This window comes from Vicugna pacos, chromosome 13 (genome assembly GCF_048564905.1).
Source record: "Vicugna pacos chromosome 13, VicPac4, whole genome shotgun sequence".
In the NCBI taxonomy this organism is placed as follows: domain Eukaryota; kingdom Metazoa; phylum Chordata; class Mammalia; order Artiodactyla; family Camelidae; genus Vicugna; species Vicugna pacos.
In genome coordinates, this window is record NC_132999.1 from 4,303,647 (window position 1) to 4,323,452 (window position 19,806).

Sequence of the window (19,806 nt, forward strand, 5' to 3'; positions counted from 1 at the left end):
AGGTCATTCTTAGTTCCTTTCATTTAAATTACTTATTTTTTTCTGTCTTTGGCTTATGAGTTCAAAAACATTCTATAATATGATTGGTTTTTTTTAATGTTTTTTATTCCAGATTTATTGAGCATAGTTGACATAGAGCACTGTATAAGTTTAAGGGGTATAACATAATGATTTGATTTATATACATCATAAAATAATTATCACAATAAGTTTAGTCAGCATATCTCATATAAATAGAAAATTAAAGAAATGCAAAAACTATATATTTTCCTTGTTATGAGAAATCTTAGGATTTATTCTTTTAACTTTCATATGTAATATACAACAGTGTTAATTATATTTATCATGTTGTTCATTGTATCCAGAGTACTTATTTATCTTAGACCTGGAAGTTTCTACCCTTGACTACTTTCATCCAGCCCCTCTCGCCCCCAAACCCACCCTCCACCTCTGGTAACCACAAATCTGATCTCTTTTTCTATGAGTTTATTTGCTTTTGAAATATAATTGACTTACAAGACTATATTAGTTTCTTTTACACAAAGTAGTGATTCAGCATTTCTATACATTTGAAAATGATCACTGAATAAGTTTATTATGATGTCTAGTTACAATATTGCACCATACAGAAATATTACATAGTTATTAGTTATATTCCCCACACTGTGTATTTCATACTGATGACTCATTTATTTTACAACTGGAAGTTTGTACTTTTTAGTCTTCCACTTCCTCTCCTTTGGCAACCACCTGCTTATTCTCTATTTGTATAACTCTGTTTTTGTTTTGTTATGTTTGTTCATTTGCTTTATGTTTTAGATTCCACATAAAAGTGAAGTCATACAGTATTCGTCTTTCTCTGTCTGACTTTTCTCACTTAGCATAATACCCTCTATGTTCATCCATATTGTCACAAATGGCAAAGTTTCATGCTTTTTATGGATGAGTAATATTCCATTGTATATTTTTACCACAGCTTCTTTATTCATTTATCTATTGATAGGCACTTAGGTTGCTTCCTTATTTTGGCTATTGCAAACAACGCTGCAATGAACATAGAGTGCAGTATGTTTTCTAATCAGTGTTTTTGTTTTCTTTGGATACTCAGGAGTGGAATTGCCGGATCATGTGGTAGTTCTGTTTTTAATTTTTTGAGAATCCTCCATACAGCGTTTCACAGTGGCTACACCAATTTACATTCCCACCAACAGTGAAGAAATGTTCCTTTTTCTCCACATCCTTATCAGCACTTGTTATGTATTGTCTTTCTGACGATAGCCATTCTGACAGGTGTAGGTGATATCTCATTGTGGTTTTGATTTGTGTTTCCCTGCTGATGAGTGACATTGATTGAGCACCTTTTCATGTGCCTGTAGGTCATTTGTTTGTCTTCTTTGGAAAGAATGTTTAGAGCCTCTGTCCATTTTTAATTGGGTTGTTTGATTTTTTTGATGTTGAGTTGTATGAGTTCTTTGTATATTTTAGATATTAACCCCTTATCAGATTTATCATTTGCAAATATCTTCTCCCATTTATTAGGTGGCCTTTTTGTCTTGTTGATAGTTTCCTTGGCTATGTAAAAACTTTTTAGTTTGATGTAGCCCCATTTATTTATATTTGCTCTGTTTATTTTGCCTGAGGAGACATACCCCCCCAAAAAAAAAAAATCACTAAGACCGATGTCAAAGAGCATACTGCCTGTGTTTTCTCTAGAAGTTTTATGGTTTGAGGTCTTAATATTTAATTCCTTCATTTTGAATTTATTTTTGTGTCTTGTATGAGAGAGTAATCCAGTCTAATTCTTTTGCATGTAGCTGTCCAATTTTCCCAGCACCATTTACTGAAGAGGCTGTCCTTTTCCACTGTATATTCTTGCCTTGTTGGTCATAAATTTCTCATATAAGCATAGGTTTGTTTCTGGACTCTATGTTCTGTTCCATTGATCTATGTGTCTGTTTTTGTGCCCGTACTATGCTGTTTTGATTACTGTAGCTTTGCAGTATTGTTTGAAATCAGGGAGTGTGATACCTCCAGCTTTGTTCTTTCCCAGTCAATCTTGAAATTGATTGAGAAGAAAAACAAATCAATTTGGGCTATTTAGGGTCTTTTGTGTTTCATTCAAATTATAGAATTACTTGTTCTAGTTCTGTGAAAAATTCAGTTGGTATTTTGATGGTGATTGTACTGAATCTGTAGATTGCCTTGGATAGTATGATCATGTTAACAGTAGTAATTCTTTCAATCCATGAACATGGTATATCTTTTCATTTGTTTGTGTTGTCCTTAGTTTCTTTCATCAGTGTCACAGTTTTCTGACCACTAGTCTTTTACCTCCTTAGTCAGATTTATTCCTAGGTATTTTATTCTTTTTGATGCAATTGTAAATGGGATTGTTTTCTTAATTTCTCTTTCTGATAGTTGATTATTATTATATAGAAATGCAACAGATTTTTGTAATTTTGTTAATTTTGTAACCTGCAACTTTACTGAATTCATTGATGAGCTCTAGTGGTTACTTTGCAGAGTATCATGTCATCTGTAAACAGTGGTAGTTTTATGTTTTCCTTTCCAATTTGGATTCCTTTTATTTCTTTTTCTTGTCTGATTGCTGTGGCTAGGACTTTCAATACGATGTTGAATGAAAGTGGTGAGAGTGGGCATTCTTGTTTTGTTCCTGATCTTAGAGGAAATGCTTTCAGCTTTTCACCACTGAGTATGATGTTAGTTGTGGACTTGCCATATATGGCCTTTATTATGTTGAGATAATGTGATTCATTTTCATTAAGCATGAGAACAAATTTATCGAAAGAGTACTGTCTTCAAAACAGACTCCTACTTTGAATTTTCTCTAAAAAGAATACTCACTCCTTAAATTTTGATACAAGTTCCCAAACTACCTTCCTAAGTGGTTCACCAAATTTACTCTCCAACCACCAGTACTTAATCCTTTTAATGTTTGCCGGCCTGATAAATGAAAAAGGGTATCTCATTTTCTCTCTTACATTCTCCTGATTGCAACTAAGTAATTTGTATTTTTCCTCTGGAAGTTGCCTGTTCATATGCACTTTACATGATTTCCTATAAGGGTATCGTCTTTTTTTTATTAATTTGCAATAACTTCTTATATATTTTAGATAATATATTTTATTAAGTAGTTGAAAAATATGTTACAAATATGCTCCTTTCTGTCATTTATCTTTTAATATTGTTTCTGATATCTTTTGCTGTACAGAAGGTTTTAATTATTATATAGTCAAATTTGTCAGTCTTTTGCAGTCTGGGTTTTATCTGTTCATTAGAAATGGCTTCCCTACCTAAAATATATTAAAATATTCTTCCATATCCATCTTCTAATACTTGATAGCTTCATTTGTACTCTTTAAAGCACATGGAGTTTGTTTTTTTGTGTTTTGTATTTTTTTTTTTTTGCTATGATGTAAGTTGTAAAGACTAATTTTATTTTTTCCAAATTGTTAGCCAGTTATCTCAATACCATCTTTAATAAACAATCAACCCATTTCCCACTTTTCTGGAATGCTACCCTTACCATAAACTACTCTCAAATAATCCTTGATCTGTTTTCATTCTCTGTTTTTTTTCCTCCATATGTTTTCTGTTCCTAGGGCAATACTATACCATTTAAATTGTTATACTATTACAGAATCTTTTGAGCTCTGTTAGGGCAAATACTTTATAATTTGTTTTTCTGAAAAGTTTGGCTCTTACTATGATTTCTTTCCTCCTTCATGTGAACTTTAGAATCAATTCAGCAAGTTCCTTTAATATTGAATTATTCAATAGAAAAATACTGTATGTCATTCCATCTGTTTATACCTTTCTATATATCCTTTAATGAAGTTTTGTTATTTTGTTTATCTCTGTACTTATGCCTTTCTTATTAGGTTTATTGTTAGTTTCTTATAGATTTAATCATTTTAAATGTAATCCTTTTTCCATTACATCTTCTTATTGGTGCTGTGTAACTTTATATTCATTTTAATGACTTTTGGTGATTCTCGGGGTTCCTTAGGTAACTAATCATATCACCTCCTCTTATTTATTATTCTTACCATTACGTTGATTAGAACTGGTTAGTGTGGTGTTTGGCTAGTCACATACTTGTTCTGTGCCTTAATTTCCTTATCTCCTATTTATTTTAAGACTAAAGTAGGAGAGTTGATGTGGAAACTTTTCGATAATATGAAAGATAAGAACATTTTTAAGAGTGTAATTTTTGCTTTTTTCAATTGTCTATCTTTTCAGTAGTTTAGGGACATTTACTGATTAGCCTTTAGTTTATACGGTTTTCTTATCTGTATAATATTGATAATAAGAGTAACGATATGGCAGTTATTACACATGTTACCAACTATTTCTATTTTAACAACTTTGACTAGAGCTGAAACCATATTCATCAAAGCATCTGAAACTATCAGTGAGTAAATTTCTTGATCCCATCATGACAATATCAAAAACTATCAGAACACTCTCTCATTTATAGTGATGCACATCTACCACAAACTTTGACAAACTACATTTCCAAAAATTTGCTAGAAGCCTGCAGGATCTCTTAATATGATTAAGGATGTTCATACCAGAAGTATAAACCAAAGAGACTTTTTTTTGTGGAATTTTATGGTTCAGAAGTAAAATAAGATGAAAGTTGGAATGTTATTTTTTGTTTTCTTATTTCAGACTAGGTTGAATTTCATACCTTGAAGAAAATCTAAATTTTAAATAATAGGAATACAATTGTAATCACTTAAAGAATTGTCTGTTTTCTTTCTAATGTTCACTTTATTTTTTAGGGACATTTAGGATTGATGGGACCTGGTGGAGAACCAGGAATTCCAGGATATAGGGTAAGCATTTTTCATTGGAAATAAGAAGTGTATATTTGCATGATAACATTATATAAAGATGTTATGCCATATATGAAAATTCATATGCAATCTCCTGATAAACCTTTCTGAAATATTTAGGCCCCATCTGCCTACAGAGTGAATCCTATTTTTCTTTCAGAATAGTGCAATATCTAATGGTATGGCCATGGTGGTCGTAGGTAGAGCATGTACAAATGATATGGAGAATGTCTACTTACTTGTCCTTCTGTTAGGGCCATCAAGGTCAACCAGGACTGTCGGGGTTGCCAGGACCTAAAGGAGAAAAGGTGTGTGTGTGTATACTGACTTTTTAATCCTAAAATTAAAGATTGAATAGATGCGTTCTTTCTGAAAGTATTCATGGAAACATTTTCAAAGAATAAAAGAAGCATTTTTCAACTTAGAATGTATTGCAAATTCTAGAAGAAAAAAATATATCAAGGTGCAAAAATTTAAATAAATTATTAAAATATCTTTGAAAGTTTGTTTCATGATTGAGGTGAAATAATACATGTTACAGTGGCTTGCAATCTGTAAAACTTCGTGACAAAAATATTAAGTACTTATTAAAAGATTGTGAGACTCTAGATTAAATGACTATAGTACATTTATAGTTGAATATTTTATTAGTTAAGAATAATTATCACAGTACACCTCTTGATTTGTCACGTCATTGGAAACATGATACTTTGAGAAAATTAGTAAGCTGCTTTTTATGTAATTAAGGCAGACTGACACTTCTCCAAGGAGAAGTATGTACGGATTACAACTGGTATAAAGTATCATATGGTAAATTTTATAGGTAAAAAAATTTCATTTTAAAAAGATAAAATCAGAATGTATATTTTATAACATATTAGAAAATAATAGGCTTTGTATTTTAAAGTTTGTTTTATTAATTTGGCTTTGTTCATCAATCATTATCTTTAATATATAGGGTTATCCAGGAGAAGATAACACAGTCCTAGGACCACCTGGGACTCGAGGTGAACCAGTAGGTTTTTTTCTAAATTTATTTGATGTTTTAAGATAAAATGCAATTACCATAACAGATTCACAACACCAATCACATCTTTTCAAGGAGTCTTATGTTATTACTTTTGTAACATGGTTTTATATGAAAGTAGTATTTACAGTCACATAATCTAAATATGGAAACTGTTTATAGCCAGATCAAGGTCCTTAGCACAATATAGAAGTTTAATACAGTAACTTTCCAACTCTGATTTTCAGCATTAAATTTAGGATAACTTTTTACAGAGATTATCAAAAAATTACATATGCTAGACATTTAAGGCAGATATTTCTTTATAAATCAAATTCAGATTTATTTTTAAAGTATTAAAAAAACTAACCTGTATTCTTTTTTATAGTAGTTTACACACAGTTACCAAATGATATCAAAACTCACCTAACTAGTTGTTAGAACTAATACTTTAAAGATCATTGATCTATAGTCTTCTCATTAAGCATTTTAAGGATTAGCTGTAACCACGATTTTTGAAGGGTGGCTATTGTAGCTTTGATTATCTAAATATGTCTCTATGTTCATATTTGACTAAAACAATCTTAAAGGATGTATATAAATTGAACTGGTAAAACAAAAAATCCTGGGAACAGAAATAAATACAATTGGTTAAAGTTTCCATTTTTCACAGGATATCACATAGGATTATAGATTCCTAAAACAGAACAATCAGAATATGTAGTCACTGCTGAGGTTTTGATCTGACTCTTGGGAGATGGTTGAAAGGTGTACTTTGTTTTAGAAATAGGAAAAGTTCTAAAGTTTTCTGATTAAATCAAGCCACCTCGTATAAAGGTACACTCATCTATAAAAATATATAAAATTCTTTATCAGAAGCTATCGACAAAACTAAAAGAAAATGTACAGAATGGGAGAAAATATTTGCAAATGATGTGACTGATCAGGAGTTAGTGTCCAGAATATGAAAATATCTTATGCAACTCAACAGCAGAAACACCAAACAACTCAGTTAAAAAATGGACAGAAGACCTGAACATTTTTCCGAAGAAGACATAAAGATGGCAAACAGGCACATGAAGAGATGCTCAACGTCATTAATTACCAGAGAAATGCGATGGAAACCACAATGAGATATTACTTCACACCTCTCAGAATGGCTATCATCAGAAAGAACACAAATAACAAATGTTGGCAAGGATTCAGAGAAAAGGGAATTCTTGTACACTGTTGGCGGGAATGTAAATTGGTGCAGCCACTGTGGAAAACAGTATGGAGGTTTCTCAAAAAACTAAAAATAGAACTACCATACGACCCAGAAATTCTACTCCTGGATACATATCCACCCCCCCCAAAAAAGAAAGAAGAACACTAATTTGAAAAGGAACATGTACCTCAATATTCATAGCGGCACTATTTACAATTACCAAGATGTGGAAGCACCTAAATGTCCATCAGTAGATGACTGGATAAAGAAGATATAGTCTATATATACAATGGAAAATTACTCAACCATAATAAAGAATGAAATTTTGCCATTTTCAACAATATGGATGGGATTGGAGGGTATTGTGCCAAGTGAAATAAGTCAGAGAACGGCAAATACTATATGGTATCACTTATATGTGAAATCTAAAAAAATGAAATGAAATAGTTACTATAACAAAAAAGAGACTCACAGATAGAACAAACTAGTGGTTACCAGTGGGAAGAGGGAAGCTAACACAGGGAATATAGCCAATATTTTATAATAACTATAAATGGAATAAAACCTTTAAAATTGTGAATCACTATGCTGTATACCTGAAATTTACATAATATTGGATTTCAAATATACCTCAATTTGAAAAAAACAGTTCCAATTTACCCTAAAACTTATAGGAATTTAGGAAAATAATCATTAAGAGATAAAATGATTTTTTAATTCTTTATCAAATATATTCTAGTCTTGCTAAAACTCTGAGAGACAAAAATGTGGAAATAGTGCAGAAATTCAAAAGTAAGTGGAAAACTATGGGCAAATGGAGTATAGTTGTGCTTGTTTTCCCCAGATTCAAGTATGCCAGGATTAGAGAATGTCACTGAAATGTAGTAAGTGTGTTAGAAGTCTAACATAACAATGGCTTTATCTAGTAGACATGGGACACGTGGGAAAATTATACCAAGAATATTCTAAATAATTAAACCAGAGTCAGAGATTATTGTCTTCACATTATGTCTAATATTTTTATCCACATAGGAGCAAGTTAAAGTTTATGAATTAATGGCCCATAATAAATTTTATGGTTTTGCTAATAATTTTAATTTATGTTTCTTTTCAGACAGTAGGTCCTAATATGTGATAATTTTTCAAGTGCATTTTAGAATAGATAATTTGAACAGTTTATCATATCAAAGATTTTATACTAGGAATATTTAGAAATAGTTAAAAGTAGAAATTTATTAGATTAGTTTCTACCTTAAGGATTAAAATGAATAAGTATAATTTTTATGAGGTTAATTTATATCTTAACAATTAAAATTTCACAGATTAAATAATAAACAATTTCTGATGAACAGTAAAGTAAGATTAGCTTTTAGATACTTTTTAAAAGATTATTAAATATAATATTTTCTAACTAATGGAATTAAGTGGCTGAACGATCCTGCTTAAATTTTTTCAGTCATTTTTACATTAAGTAAAAATGCAAGTTATTTTGCTATATAACATACTTTGCTCATCCGAAAATTCATGTTGTTTAATTGCACTTCATTTCTTCAGTATTTTTTTTAGCAGAATCATTATGAAGTTTCCTTTAAATAATTCAGTGCTTATGATGTTCTTGGTATCATTGAAATTCAATCTTTTGAAATAAGTGGAACTGAAGAAATTATTATCCATTTGGTTTCATATTTTGGAGAAAAAAAGTGTTTCACACTGCCTACCATCTGCACTCACAAATACTTAGATCCAGCTGTGAGACTGATTGTTTTTGCCTGTGGTCTCTGTAGGGGTCAAGAGGGGAGCAAGGAGAGAGGGGAGAGCCCGGAGCAGAGGGATACAAGGTAATTACTGCAAATTTCACCCCTTGCTTCGAACTTTGAATAGGGTTCTCTGTGGTTCTGCTCAGTTGCCCATGAAAATAGGCATCATTGAGTTAATGTTTTATGTTTTGGATCTGGAAGAAGCCTAGCTCTTTGTTTTTTCTCTCCCTTTGTTCTGAAAGTATCTTCATCTCCTTCTGTTGCTGTTTCTTTCATATCATTCAGATCTCAGCCAACATGTTACTCTCTGAGAGGCCCTCTCTAACTGCCCTTTCTGTCTCTCACTTTATGTCTTACTACTCTGGTCTGTTTACTTCATGACGTTTAATGCTATCTACGTTGTCTTATCAACTTTATATACATTTGGGGTTTGGTTTGTCTTTGTTCCTGCAACAAAATATAAGATCCGTGGGAATAAGACTCTTGTCTTTTTCATCAGTGTGTTTCATCATTTTTATTAATACTTGTGTCAAGGATGTTCTGTATTCCTGCCCTATATCTCTTCTTTTTCTGTTTATAATGTCACATGCTAAACAAAATGGTCACTTGCTAACTCTCTCCCTGTAGTTCCTGTCTTGTTCCTTTGCTCACAACATTCTCTGCCTACTCAGAAAATGATGTAATCTTTACTTACATAAATCCTAGCTATCCTTCATAATCTAATTCAGACTCCCTTTTCCCCTGACCCACTCGAACAACAATCTTTCCCTCTTCTGTCGTCCTATAATATTTACTGTTAACAGAAGTTATTCATCACAGATATTTTAGCATCTACTGTTGCTGATGCTTTAAGTATTTTTAATATGCAGCTATCTTAGCTCCTCAGCTTAAAAGTACACTGTCTTGTTCTGAGCCCTGTACGAATTAGTATATAATATGTACATAAACATAATTCATTTCTAACAGTGAATTGATAGGATATTTGATCCAATATATACCTTTCATTATATAAAATTTTTTTGTCCTTATGTGTAAAATGAAGACTTAGGTAGCCAGATTGAATGGACAAGCTGGTAGGTAGATAATTACCATTTATAAGCTGATTTTCTTAAGCCTGAAATCTGAAAAATCAACTCTCACTTCCTAAAACTCTCTTTGAAGCAAGTGTCCAAGGTAGTTCTAAAAGTTTGTGAAATTGTTGGGGTGGCCATCTGACATTTTTCCTATTTTCAGAGAACCATTTTTAGAAGATATATTGTATATGTTCTGTCTCCAGTTTATATAACATTTGTTTCTACAGTGCTTCCTAATCCAAGGAATTCGGTAGATTTACTTGAAATCAGGTTTTCTTTAGGTTGAGAAGCAAACCCACTGCTTCCAGCATAATTTGAGAACCTTCTTAAACTTCTTTAGCTTTTTCTGTGCATTATTTCTCCACACATTCTGAGGAAAATCAGGTTCTTGTTAGCATCTTCTTTTGGCCTCTACCAACTAGTCAGTAGCTAAACAAGCACATCTCTTTGCAAACAAACAGTTAACTGTTCTGCTGGAAGAAGGAAAGAATGTCTTCACCTAGTCAGAAGAAGGAAAACCCTGCCCCTTTCATTCTGGAAAGTCATATGTTCTTCAAAAATCCTTCATGAGAGGAAAGCTTTCCCCTAGGCTCACTATGGAATCGATTTCGCCTCCTTCATTCCATAAATACTCCTGATACAGTTTTCAGTTGTGGATGTTTGATGAACTAGTGGGAGCCACGTTTTCTTTCTGTCTTACTCTATCCTATGTTCTTAGGTTTTAGGAGTCATTTGATCATTCACTGATGGGTTTATTTTAAAAATCCATTTAGTACCAGGCAACCACAGTAATTTTATTGGTTAGACATCTAAGTCATGAAATACCCACACTTATCCCCTGGCGCATTTTCCCAAGCGTAAGTTTGATTCATCCAGGGGAACCATGTTTTACTTAGAGTGTTCTGTTGTAGCCTTAGGTGATATTTTAAAATGTTTGCTTTTCTATATGGGCATTGTAGATACTATCATTTCACTCTAGAAAACTGATGGTTAGCATTATCACCAAGCTTTTTTTTTAAATTGTACTAAAATGCACATAATGTGAAATTTACCATTTTATTCATTTTAAAGTCTAAAATTCAGAGACATTTAGTACATTAGCAATATTGTACAATAATCGCACGCTACTTAGTTCCAGAACAATTTTGACCACCCAGAAAAGGAAGCTCCATGCCCACTAGCCAGTCACTCTCTATCTCACCCAGCCTCTGGCAGCCACTACTCTGCCTTCTATCTCTCTTGATTTATCTACTCTGTACACATCACATAAGTAGAATCATTCAATACATAGCCTCTTGTGTCTGGCTTCTTTCACTTAACATAAGTTTTTCAGGATTCATCCATATTGTAAAATATATCAATACTTCATTCCTTTTATGGCTGAATAATCACGAGCTTTTAAACTTTTATGTTCACAAATATTCTTACAGTTATGGTGAACTCATGATTGGAGAAAAAAAATGGAATGAATAATGAAAACTTTGCTTCCATTTGGCTATGAACAGTTGAAACAGTTGATTACATTTTGTAATCCTTCTCACCATTTTTTGTTCTTTTTTCCTCTGGAAGAAACTGAGAATCATAAAAGTCAAGTGTGTTGCTCATTATCAATAAATATTTATTAGGCATTATTCTATATGACACATTTTATGTGTTATGTATAATTAAATCTCTGGTCACTTAACATACATTTTAGAGTCTGCTGTGGGCCAGGAGCCATGAATTTAACAGTAGGCAACCCAAACTCATTCCTTGATTCCATGGATATCACTCAGACAGAAAAGAGTGCTTAATCAGTATAAAAACAGATACAGTTGTTATCCAGTAAACTATACATCATATATGTCAAGATAAATTAATCTGAGGCTTGAGAGAGTCAGAGAACATGGTTTGAATAAGAGCACTATACTGTCAGTATTTACTTTTTAAAGATATGAGCAGAAACACATATACCCAAGATTAAATCAGGCTAAATTTGAGTGCGATGAGCCCTAAAAATACAGTAAATGAATCATGATCTAGCTTCAACTCCTTTTTACTTTGGTTTGGCAAAGGCCATAGAATTCTTTGCATACAGTAGAAGAACTAAATGCTCACTTGGCCTTCTCTCCTTAGCATCAGACATGCAGATTCAAGCAGCTGTTAGACATCGTCACAGCAACTCAGACACAGCATGTCTAAACCAGTGTCAGCGTCCTCTCCAAATCTGATCTGCCACTTTTTGTGTCCTTAGTTTGGTGAAGAGTTTCACAAGACATCCAGATGTCCAGTAAATGAATCTTCCCTCTTTCTGTCTCTCTCTGTCTCTCTTGCTCTCTCTCTCTCCTCTCCTTCCCTCCTTTCTTTCCTTTCTCTGCCCTCTCACCTCTCAAACTCAATTGGCTGCTGCTTTGGGCCCCTTAAATATATCTGGAATCTTTCCACTTTGCCCTACTTTAGGCTTTCATCGTTTTTTGCCTGAGTTATTTTTATATTTTTCTAACTAGGCTCCTTATCCCCAGTCATAGCCCTCTCAAATTTATTCTCCACTTAGCATGCTGTGTTAGATGAATCTCCATTTAGCCTCCCATGCTCTTTCTTCTGCAGAACGCTTTCCTTTTACAGTACTGCCTGGAGCATGCATCCTTCAAACTTCATCTTGTCATCGCTTCCCATATACAATCCTCTCCAAGCTCCCCTCGGCCATCCAACTCATCCCATCACTAAAATCATCAGGAAAAAAAAGTCAATCACTTCCCATAATCTTGCCCACATTACTTAATAATAATATTTACTACAGTATATTTAATTTTTGCCACTGCATAAAAATAGTCTGCTAATTTTTATTGGAGTGGAAAGGACCAGAGGAATTATAGTGAAGCTTCTGGAAAACAAGTTTGTTTTGTTGTGAGATTTGTATCCAGACATCACAAAGCCAAGAGAGGCAGGTGGCTCTCCTATGATCATTCTAAAAGGATGGTTTCTTAGGTGTATACATCTATCAAAATTGATCAAATTGTACATCTGGAAAAAAATTTAAATCAAAATTAAAATGTCTCTGTAGCTACAGGTAAGAGTAGCGGTGGAGCCACAATAGGCCTCGATGGTTTTGAACTTTGTCGTTTATTCAGTTCTTACTGTCTCTTCACTGTTATCCCAGCTTCTCAGCAAGCACTGCTCTCCGGAGCCTGCTGAGTAAGTGACCTCCCGCAGTCGTATTTGCTTGAACGCAGCTCCATCTTGACTGACCTGATTCTGCTTCTTGCTGACTCCGCTCATGTGCTGTTGGTAAGGGTCGTGGGTGATAATGGTTTTCTCTTCAGTTATGGCCGTGTAGTAAGATTTCCAAATTAGCCATTCTCTCTTGCAGCTTTCTCTCTCTCACTCCCTTAAACAGGATTCATTTCCTTTATCAGGAAGTTGGATCTTAAAACCATAAATATTTGCCTTGCAGAATGCAAACAAGCCTTCAGTTGATCTTTCTGTGGGAATAAATATTGTTAGCCTCAGGTATGTAGGCCTTTCTTCTCCTAGCCCGGAAAAAGGAGATGACCTGATAACTGTCTTTCCGGTGGCATTCTTTCTATAATATACAGGAAGAAAGAAATCTGAAGTGAAGAGAGGACAGTAGGGAAGGGGATAAAAGAGATTACATGTGGAATTCTTCCTGTGTAACTTACCTGACATGCCCCTGGGTTGTTGCTAGTTTCTGTTTACACACTAGACAAGGGAAATGTGGAAGGTCAGCATTCCTTCTCGGTAGAACTGGGGTGATGGCAGATTGCTGAACGTCACAGTCACTTGATGTCTCGGCATACATAGTAACAACTCCCAGTCTTCAGCTCAGTAAATCTACTCCCTAAATGGCTGTGAACTTAAGTTTGTAAAAATGGAGACCACAAGTACACTTCCACAGTGGGAAAAGGTTGAAAAAAGAAATTTGTTCTCAAACTCTTTATTCATTTATTTACTGTATTAGTTTCCTGAGCCTGCTGTGACAAATTGCCACAAACCAGGTGGCTTAAAACAGTGGAAATTTATTCTCTCACAGTCCTAGAGGCCAGAAATCCAAAAGCAAGATACCAGTAGGGCGGTGATCTCACTGTAAGCTCTAAGGGAGAATCTGTCCCTGCTCCTTCCAAGCTGCTAGAGGCTGACACATTACTTCTGGCTGCACCACTCCAATCTCTGCCTTTGTCTTCACATGACCTTCTTTGCTTATATCTGTCTGTCTCTGTGTGTCTCTTACAAGGATACTAGTCAGCAGATTTAGGGCCAACATGGATAATCTAGGATAATCTCCTTCTCAGATCCTGAACTTAATGACATCTGCAAAGATCCTTTCTTCTAAGTAAAATCACATTCACAGGTTCTGGGGATTAGGGCATAGACATCTTTTGGCTTCGGTGGGCCATCCTTCAACCCACTATATTAACCTATGTGGAAAAAGTGAAACAGAAGTCTATACCCTTTCTCAGTTATCATAATATCTGATGGCTATTATGTTCAGTACTATTTCCAAGAGAGAATCATAATCTCTATAATATTTAAATTGAATTCTGTAACAATTTGCTACCACTTTAAGTGATAACTACCTTGTTCTCTAAGTCACATGTCTTTATTTACTCTAATAATACAATCTTTTCCATTCATAGGGTCATGTGGGTACACCAGGACCAAGAGGTGCCGCTGGACAACAAGGGCCCCCAGTATGTTTTGAAAGCATGCTTTGTGATTCTGGCATTTAAAAACATTAATGTTAATAGATCTTACTTTGTCTCTGCCTTATATGTGATTTCTGTTTTGGTTCCTATTAAAGGGTGAGCCAGGTGACCAGGGTGAACAAGGACTAAAAGGAGAGAGAGGATCTGAAGTAAGTTGAAATTGCTTTAAAACAATTTGAAATTTATCCCTGGCTTGAGAAAGCAGGGGCACCCGGAGCTGCTGTTCATTGTAACTTAAATGCTCATCCATCCTTTCAGAGCAGGAGTCACCACAGGCCTCTAAACAGGGTATTTGCTAATAATTGCACTAAAACATGATTATTGGTTAATTCATGTGTTTTGACTGCCATTCAAATTTCCCTTTACCAGCAGCCTGCTCTGGCTTTAAGAAAATTGACTAAAGTTGTCCCAAACTAATTGTCCTTCCTTGGGATTTCAGGCAGAACTCCCAACAAGCCTTAAAACCAGCATTGCAGACTAGAAACTTACTTGTCGCCCTTATTTAGTTGCTGCAGTGAGGCAGCGGTGGAAATAGTTTGACTGTACGACAGAGACTCACAGCTGGTTTAAAAGATTTTTTTTTCCATAACACAAATCAATTATTTGTTATTAAGCAAACTAAAAATCTGTGGACTTACTGAATTTAGCCATTTCTTTCCCTGTACATCGATAGATAGTGCCTGAACCTTCTGTAACAACTGGATTTGTGATTTGTACCATCAGTTCATCGCTGCCCTACTTTTCATGGCATGCTGACTTCATGTGCTATTGATCTAAAATTAAATTCTTAAGAAAATGTACTGTACTTTAATAATAAATTAGGTGGGAATTGATAAAAGATAATGAATTTGAGACCATGTCTCTCCTAATGTGTTAAGCTGTCCTTATCCATACTTGTGTTTCCCATTTGTGTGTGTAACTAACAAAATTGGATTGCACCAGATAATAGATTTTCATTTCAAAAAGTAGAAGCCATTTTAAACAGTCTTGGCATCTACCTAGTAACTCTGTCAGGATCCTTAATAATTAAGAGCTAATAAATAATGAGCTTTAAAAATCCCATAAAGGCCAGCCTGAACAAGAAAAAGTGCAGAGAAAGAATACAGTTGTCTCATTCACTTAGAATTCTGAATACCCAAACTGGAAAAAGTAGTGGAAAAAGCCATGAACCTAGAACACTGCCACTGGCCTCATGTGACTTTCTGATATTTGCATTAAGTGCCGGAGGATGCAAATGCTCTCCCAAGGGTTGATCCTAAAATTTCTAGTATTTTACAATTAGTATTTTCATATACTCAGTGTTTCCCTTTTCCTTTTTGACATGTCTCACAAAGAAGTTTTTTGGATGTTTCTTAGTATCTGTTAAAATAATACCAGTGAAAATCAAATATTCCTACTAAGGCAACTGCAGCTCCAGCCTGTATGGTCGACACCCGGGGACTGGAGCTGAAAGGGGCCGAGGAGTCCTGGTTTAAAGCCTGTGTGATCCAGGGGGACTAGTTCTTTTCCCGCTTTGGGCAGTACTGGCACACAATCGAGGTTAAGCCTCTTAGAATTTCAAATAGCAGTAATTGTTACCTGAATAATCACGGGCTATGTGTTATTCACTAGGGACATTTTGAATGGCCAGGTGGATCCTGTCCAACTGCTGACATCTTGCTTTTGAAAAGCTTTAAATTTGTTTTTTAGATTTGGAAGTGGCCCTTTAAAATCATTTGAACAACCCTCTAATTTTTCATATGAAGAAGTTTAAGTCCCAGAGAGATTATGAGCTACCTAAGATCACAAAACTAGTTAGCAAGACAACCAACACTAGAAACTTTATTTCCTGACTCCCATTATTATACAGCAGCTTTCTGTTACTTTGAAATCTCTTATAAATTAAGCAAAATATGATTACTTTTACTTAACCAATTAATTCATTTATTGGTCTTTCAGACCTGAAACTATGGACAACTATAAAGAAAAATTTGGAGCAGGTCAAGTCAAAGTCAGTTGCAAACCACCACATTTTTTATGACTTTTATATTGCAAATGCAGTGAACTATCCCATAATGGCTTTCAAATACCGAGACTCAAGCCAAAATCTTATTTTCCTCCCAAAACAAAATTCCAGATTTTAGTGAACTGAAATTTTTTGGTTAAAAAAAAAAGAGAGAGAAAGAGACTATGATTCTTGCTTAACTCTCTAAATCTATGTCTGCAATTTTTAAATTTTTTTTAATTTTAAAATTTTTATTATTTAAATGGTGGTACTCGGGATTGAACCCAGGACCTCATGCATGCTAAGCACACACTATACCACCGAGCTATACCCCCACCCTTGTGTTTGCATTTTAAAGCTACCCTCTAACAAAGTTAGAACTAGCAAAGGGTTGAGATGACTGTCCTTCAGCTTCATTTAAATAAAAGTCAAACAAAGGAGTGTTTGGACTATAAGGGCACCTTTAAAAATTTCTGTTATCAAGAGAATTACATTATTTTCTCTTGTAATCTATGAAGTAGTAGACTCCCAATGAATGGAAAGCTGTTTAAACGGATCTGATTTCATGGAGGCTACTCTGTTTTTCAAAGCCAGGCAGACAAAAGAAAAAGCACAAATTTTCCACATCCTCTGAAGACTACATATGAAATTCATTCACCTTTCCTATTATGAGAATAGAAAAATCTGCTTCTTGATTTATGAGGTACTTATATTTAAATAAAATGATATGAGTAAGTTAAATTTGAAAAGAGCAGAGAATCCTTCTAGCTTTATTATATTTGAATTCTGGGCTTTGGTGGTAGGATAATTTTTTTTTCCTTCCTCAATTAATCATCTCCTAACACCTTATATGACAACATATGTTCTTTGTCTTTGGCCCAATCTTAAATTTCCTACTGAACAGACCTCCTCTGTGTAAGATTACTATTTAGTATTGTTTGGCTCATAATTTAGTTATAAGACTATCCAGCAATTCTAAATTGGAGGGTATTTTTTTAATGCTCAAATTCAAAAAAGTACCAATGTTCTACAGTTTGTTGATCTTGATGCATTTAAGACCTCCGTTGCACGTCTGTTCCTTCTCCAACTGGCCTACTTCCTTTTAGTTATGGCGACAATAATTAGAATAAGGAAATCTTTCCTGAATTAAACACCTTAGTAGAGACTATTTTATTATTCGTTATACACAATTTTTGTGTCCAGTAGATAGATTTTGCCATAAGTGACCCATTACAAGCAAGAAAGTAAACTTTAAAAATAATTTTCATAATCATAATTTTCTCTTAGTGTTTTTCTATTGGGAGCTGCTTCCTAATGCCCATCCAGTTAGTAGTAATGTTCTAGTTTTCATGTTGTTGGACCCATATGTATAGATTTTAGAGCACAGTATATAACTGTTCTGAAATAACCCCCAACATAATAGTCAAAGTAATCGATTTGTGATACGTGAATCTCTTTCTTTTTATTTTATTATTTGAATGTTTGGAATAAAATACTCACATACATGTGTAGCATATCTTGAACCTTAAGCCATAAACTCAGGTATACAGAAAGTATAACTTTATATTCCTTGTAATGGAACGTGACTTCTGTCCTGAATGCCTGTCCTGCCTGGTGGTAGAAACCTAACCGATGGAAATCTAGACAATTGGCTGCCTTTAACTCCATCCACTCAAATATCCTGCATTTGATTTAGAGTTTTCCCCATTCGTTCTCTTTTCAAGTTTGCAGTTACATTCTGAGTGTCAGTAGTAGGGGAGGGGAATAGGAAGTGAGGTTGGTCTTCAGCCAGCATCCACTAAAATGCACATCGTCCTTTTTGGCCCCCTTCTGCCATCATCCCACCAAGCTGGCATCTACCTTGGCCCTCCTGGCAGAAGATCTCTGAGCCATGCTGGCTCGTACAGCTCTTTTCTCAACTCAGGTGCAAGGTTTCCTCAGATGGGGCTCTAAGGGCCCGTAGGCTACATGTTTTTGGCCACATGGACATAGGAGTCTGCTGCTCCCCACACTGTGCTGGGTACTTGGAGGACTCAGGCTTTCTCAACCCACTGGCTTAAATATTTCATGCAGAAATTTCTACTCTGTTGCTGACACTCAGTGCAACTTAGGACGTCTCAATGGGGCCTTTACTCTCCCTACCCATCATTTCTGTGCCCAAATCCCCAAACTTACATGGTATTATTGTTTCTACTCACCCCAGGACTTGAGGGCAGAGTCGTGTCAAGGTCTCTTCTCAGAGACCCCATCAGTGTCTTTACAGCTTTGCTTTTCTTCTTACCTTTCTCCAGCATGAAGATTTTTATATCCCCTTAGGTAGGAAAAACTGTCTTTTACATTATTATAATTCTTCTAAATATGGTCTTTGTGGCATAAATTTCATGACTTGAATCCTTTATTAACTTGGTTTCTGATACTCAAAGATAGACTTTTAATATTTTGACATCAGGCTTTTGTATTTAAAAAAATACATTATTTTTAAACTATTACCCCACCATAAGTTTCAGAAGACTATTTTGAAATTCATAAGCTAAGAAAAAGTCTAGTTTGAAAATCAAAAGTCTAGAACAGATCTATCACTTTGCATAAAGAGAAATACTTGTGAAGGAAAAAATAGTGGTTAACATATTTAAATATTATCATGATTCATATACCTTTTTGTATATATATATATCTTTTATTGATGTATAGTCAGTTTACAATGTTGTGTCAATTTTCTGGTGTACAGAATAATGCTTCAGTCTTACATGAACATACATATATATTGTTTAGTTAGTGCTATTCAAGATAACTGAAATCAGACTTTTTCAATATTTAAAATAGTCTTTTTTTTTTTGCTTTTTCACTTCTTTATTATGTTCTAAAAGATGTATTTTATTATAGGGATCATATGCTCCAGAAATTATATTTACTTCAACTAAACCTAGTTTACCAATTATCCCATTTTCTGGTTTTCTTACCCTTTGGAAGACTTTACACTAGTAACTTTTTAAAGCAAGTAAAACAGTTTTTGAACTTGGAGGTAGAACCCTTGATCCATATATCTCCCTATCATCAAATTCTAACAAAATCAGATTTTTAGCTCTTTCAGAAAATACCCTTTTCCTTAGTGACTACATATACTATTTCTTCTTAAAATGTTTAAGCTCATTTTCAGAAGATGCAGCATCTTCTGAAATTGTTTATTTTGTTATTGTTGTCAAGTTGAAGCTTT

At 34.2% G+C, this 19,806-nt stretch overlaps 1 protein-coding gene across 1 annotated transcript in view; it reads left to right on the forward strand.

Moving 5' to 3' along the window:
* COL24A1 (collagen type XXIV alpha 1 chain) overlaps nt 1-19,806 on the forward strand; it is a 397,032-nt gene that overhangs the window by 311,727 nt on the left and 65,499 nt on the right. Inside the window, exons 45-50 of the mRNA XM_072974057.1 lie at nt 4,809-4,862; nt 5,117-5,170; nt 5,821-5,877; nt 8,860-8,913; nt 14,540-14,593; nt 14,704-14,757. Of these exons, the coding sequence (XP_072830158.1) occupies nt 4,809-4,862; nt 5,117-5,170; nt 5,821-5,877; nt 8,860-8,913; nt 14,540-14,593; nt 14,704-14,757 (327 nt within the window). The remainder of the gene's footprint in view (nt 1-4,808; nt 4,863-5,116; nt 5,171-5,820; nt 5,878-8,859; nt 8,914-14,539; nt 14,594-14,703; nt 14,758-19,806) is intronic.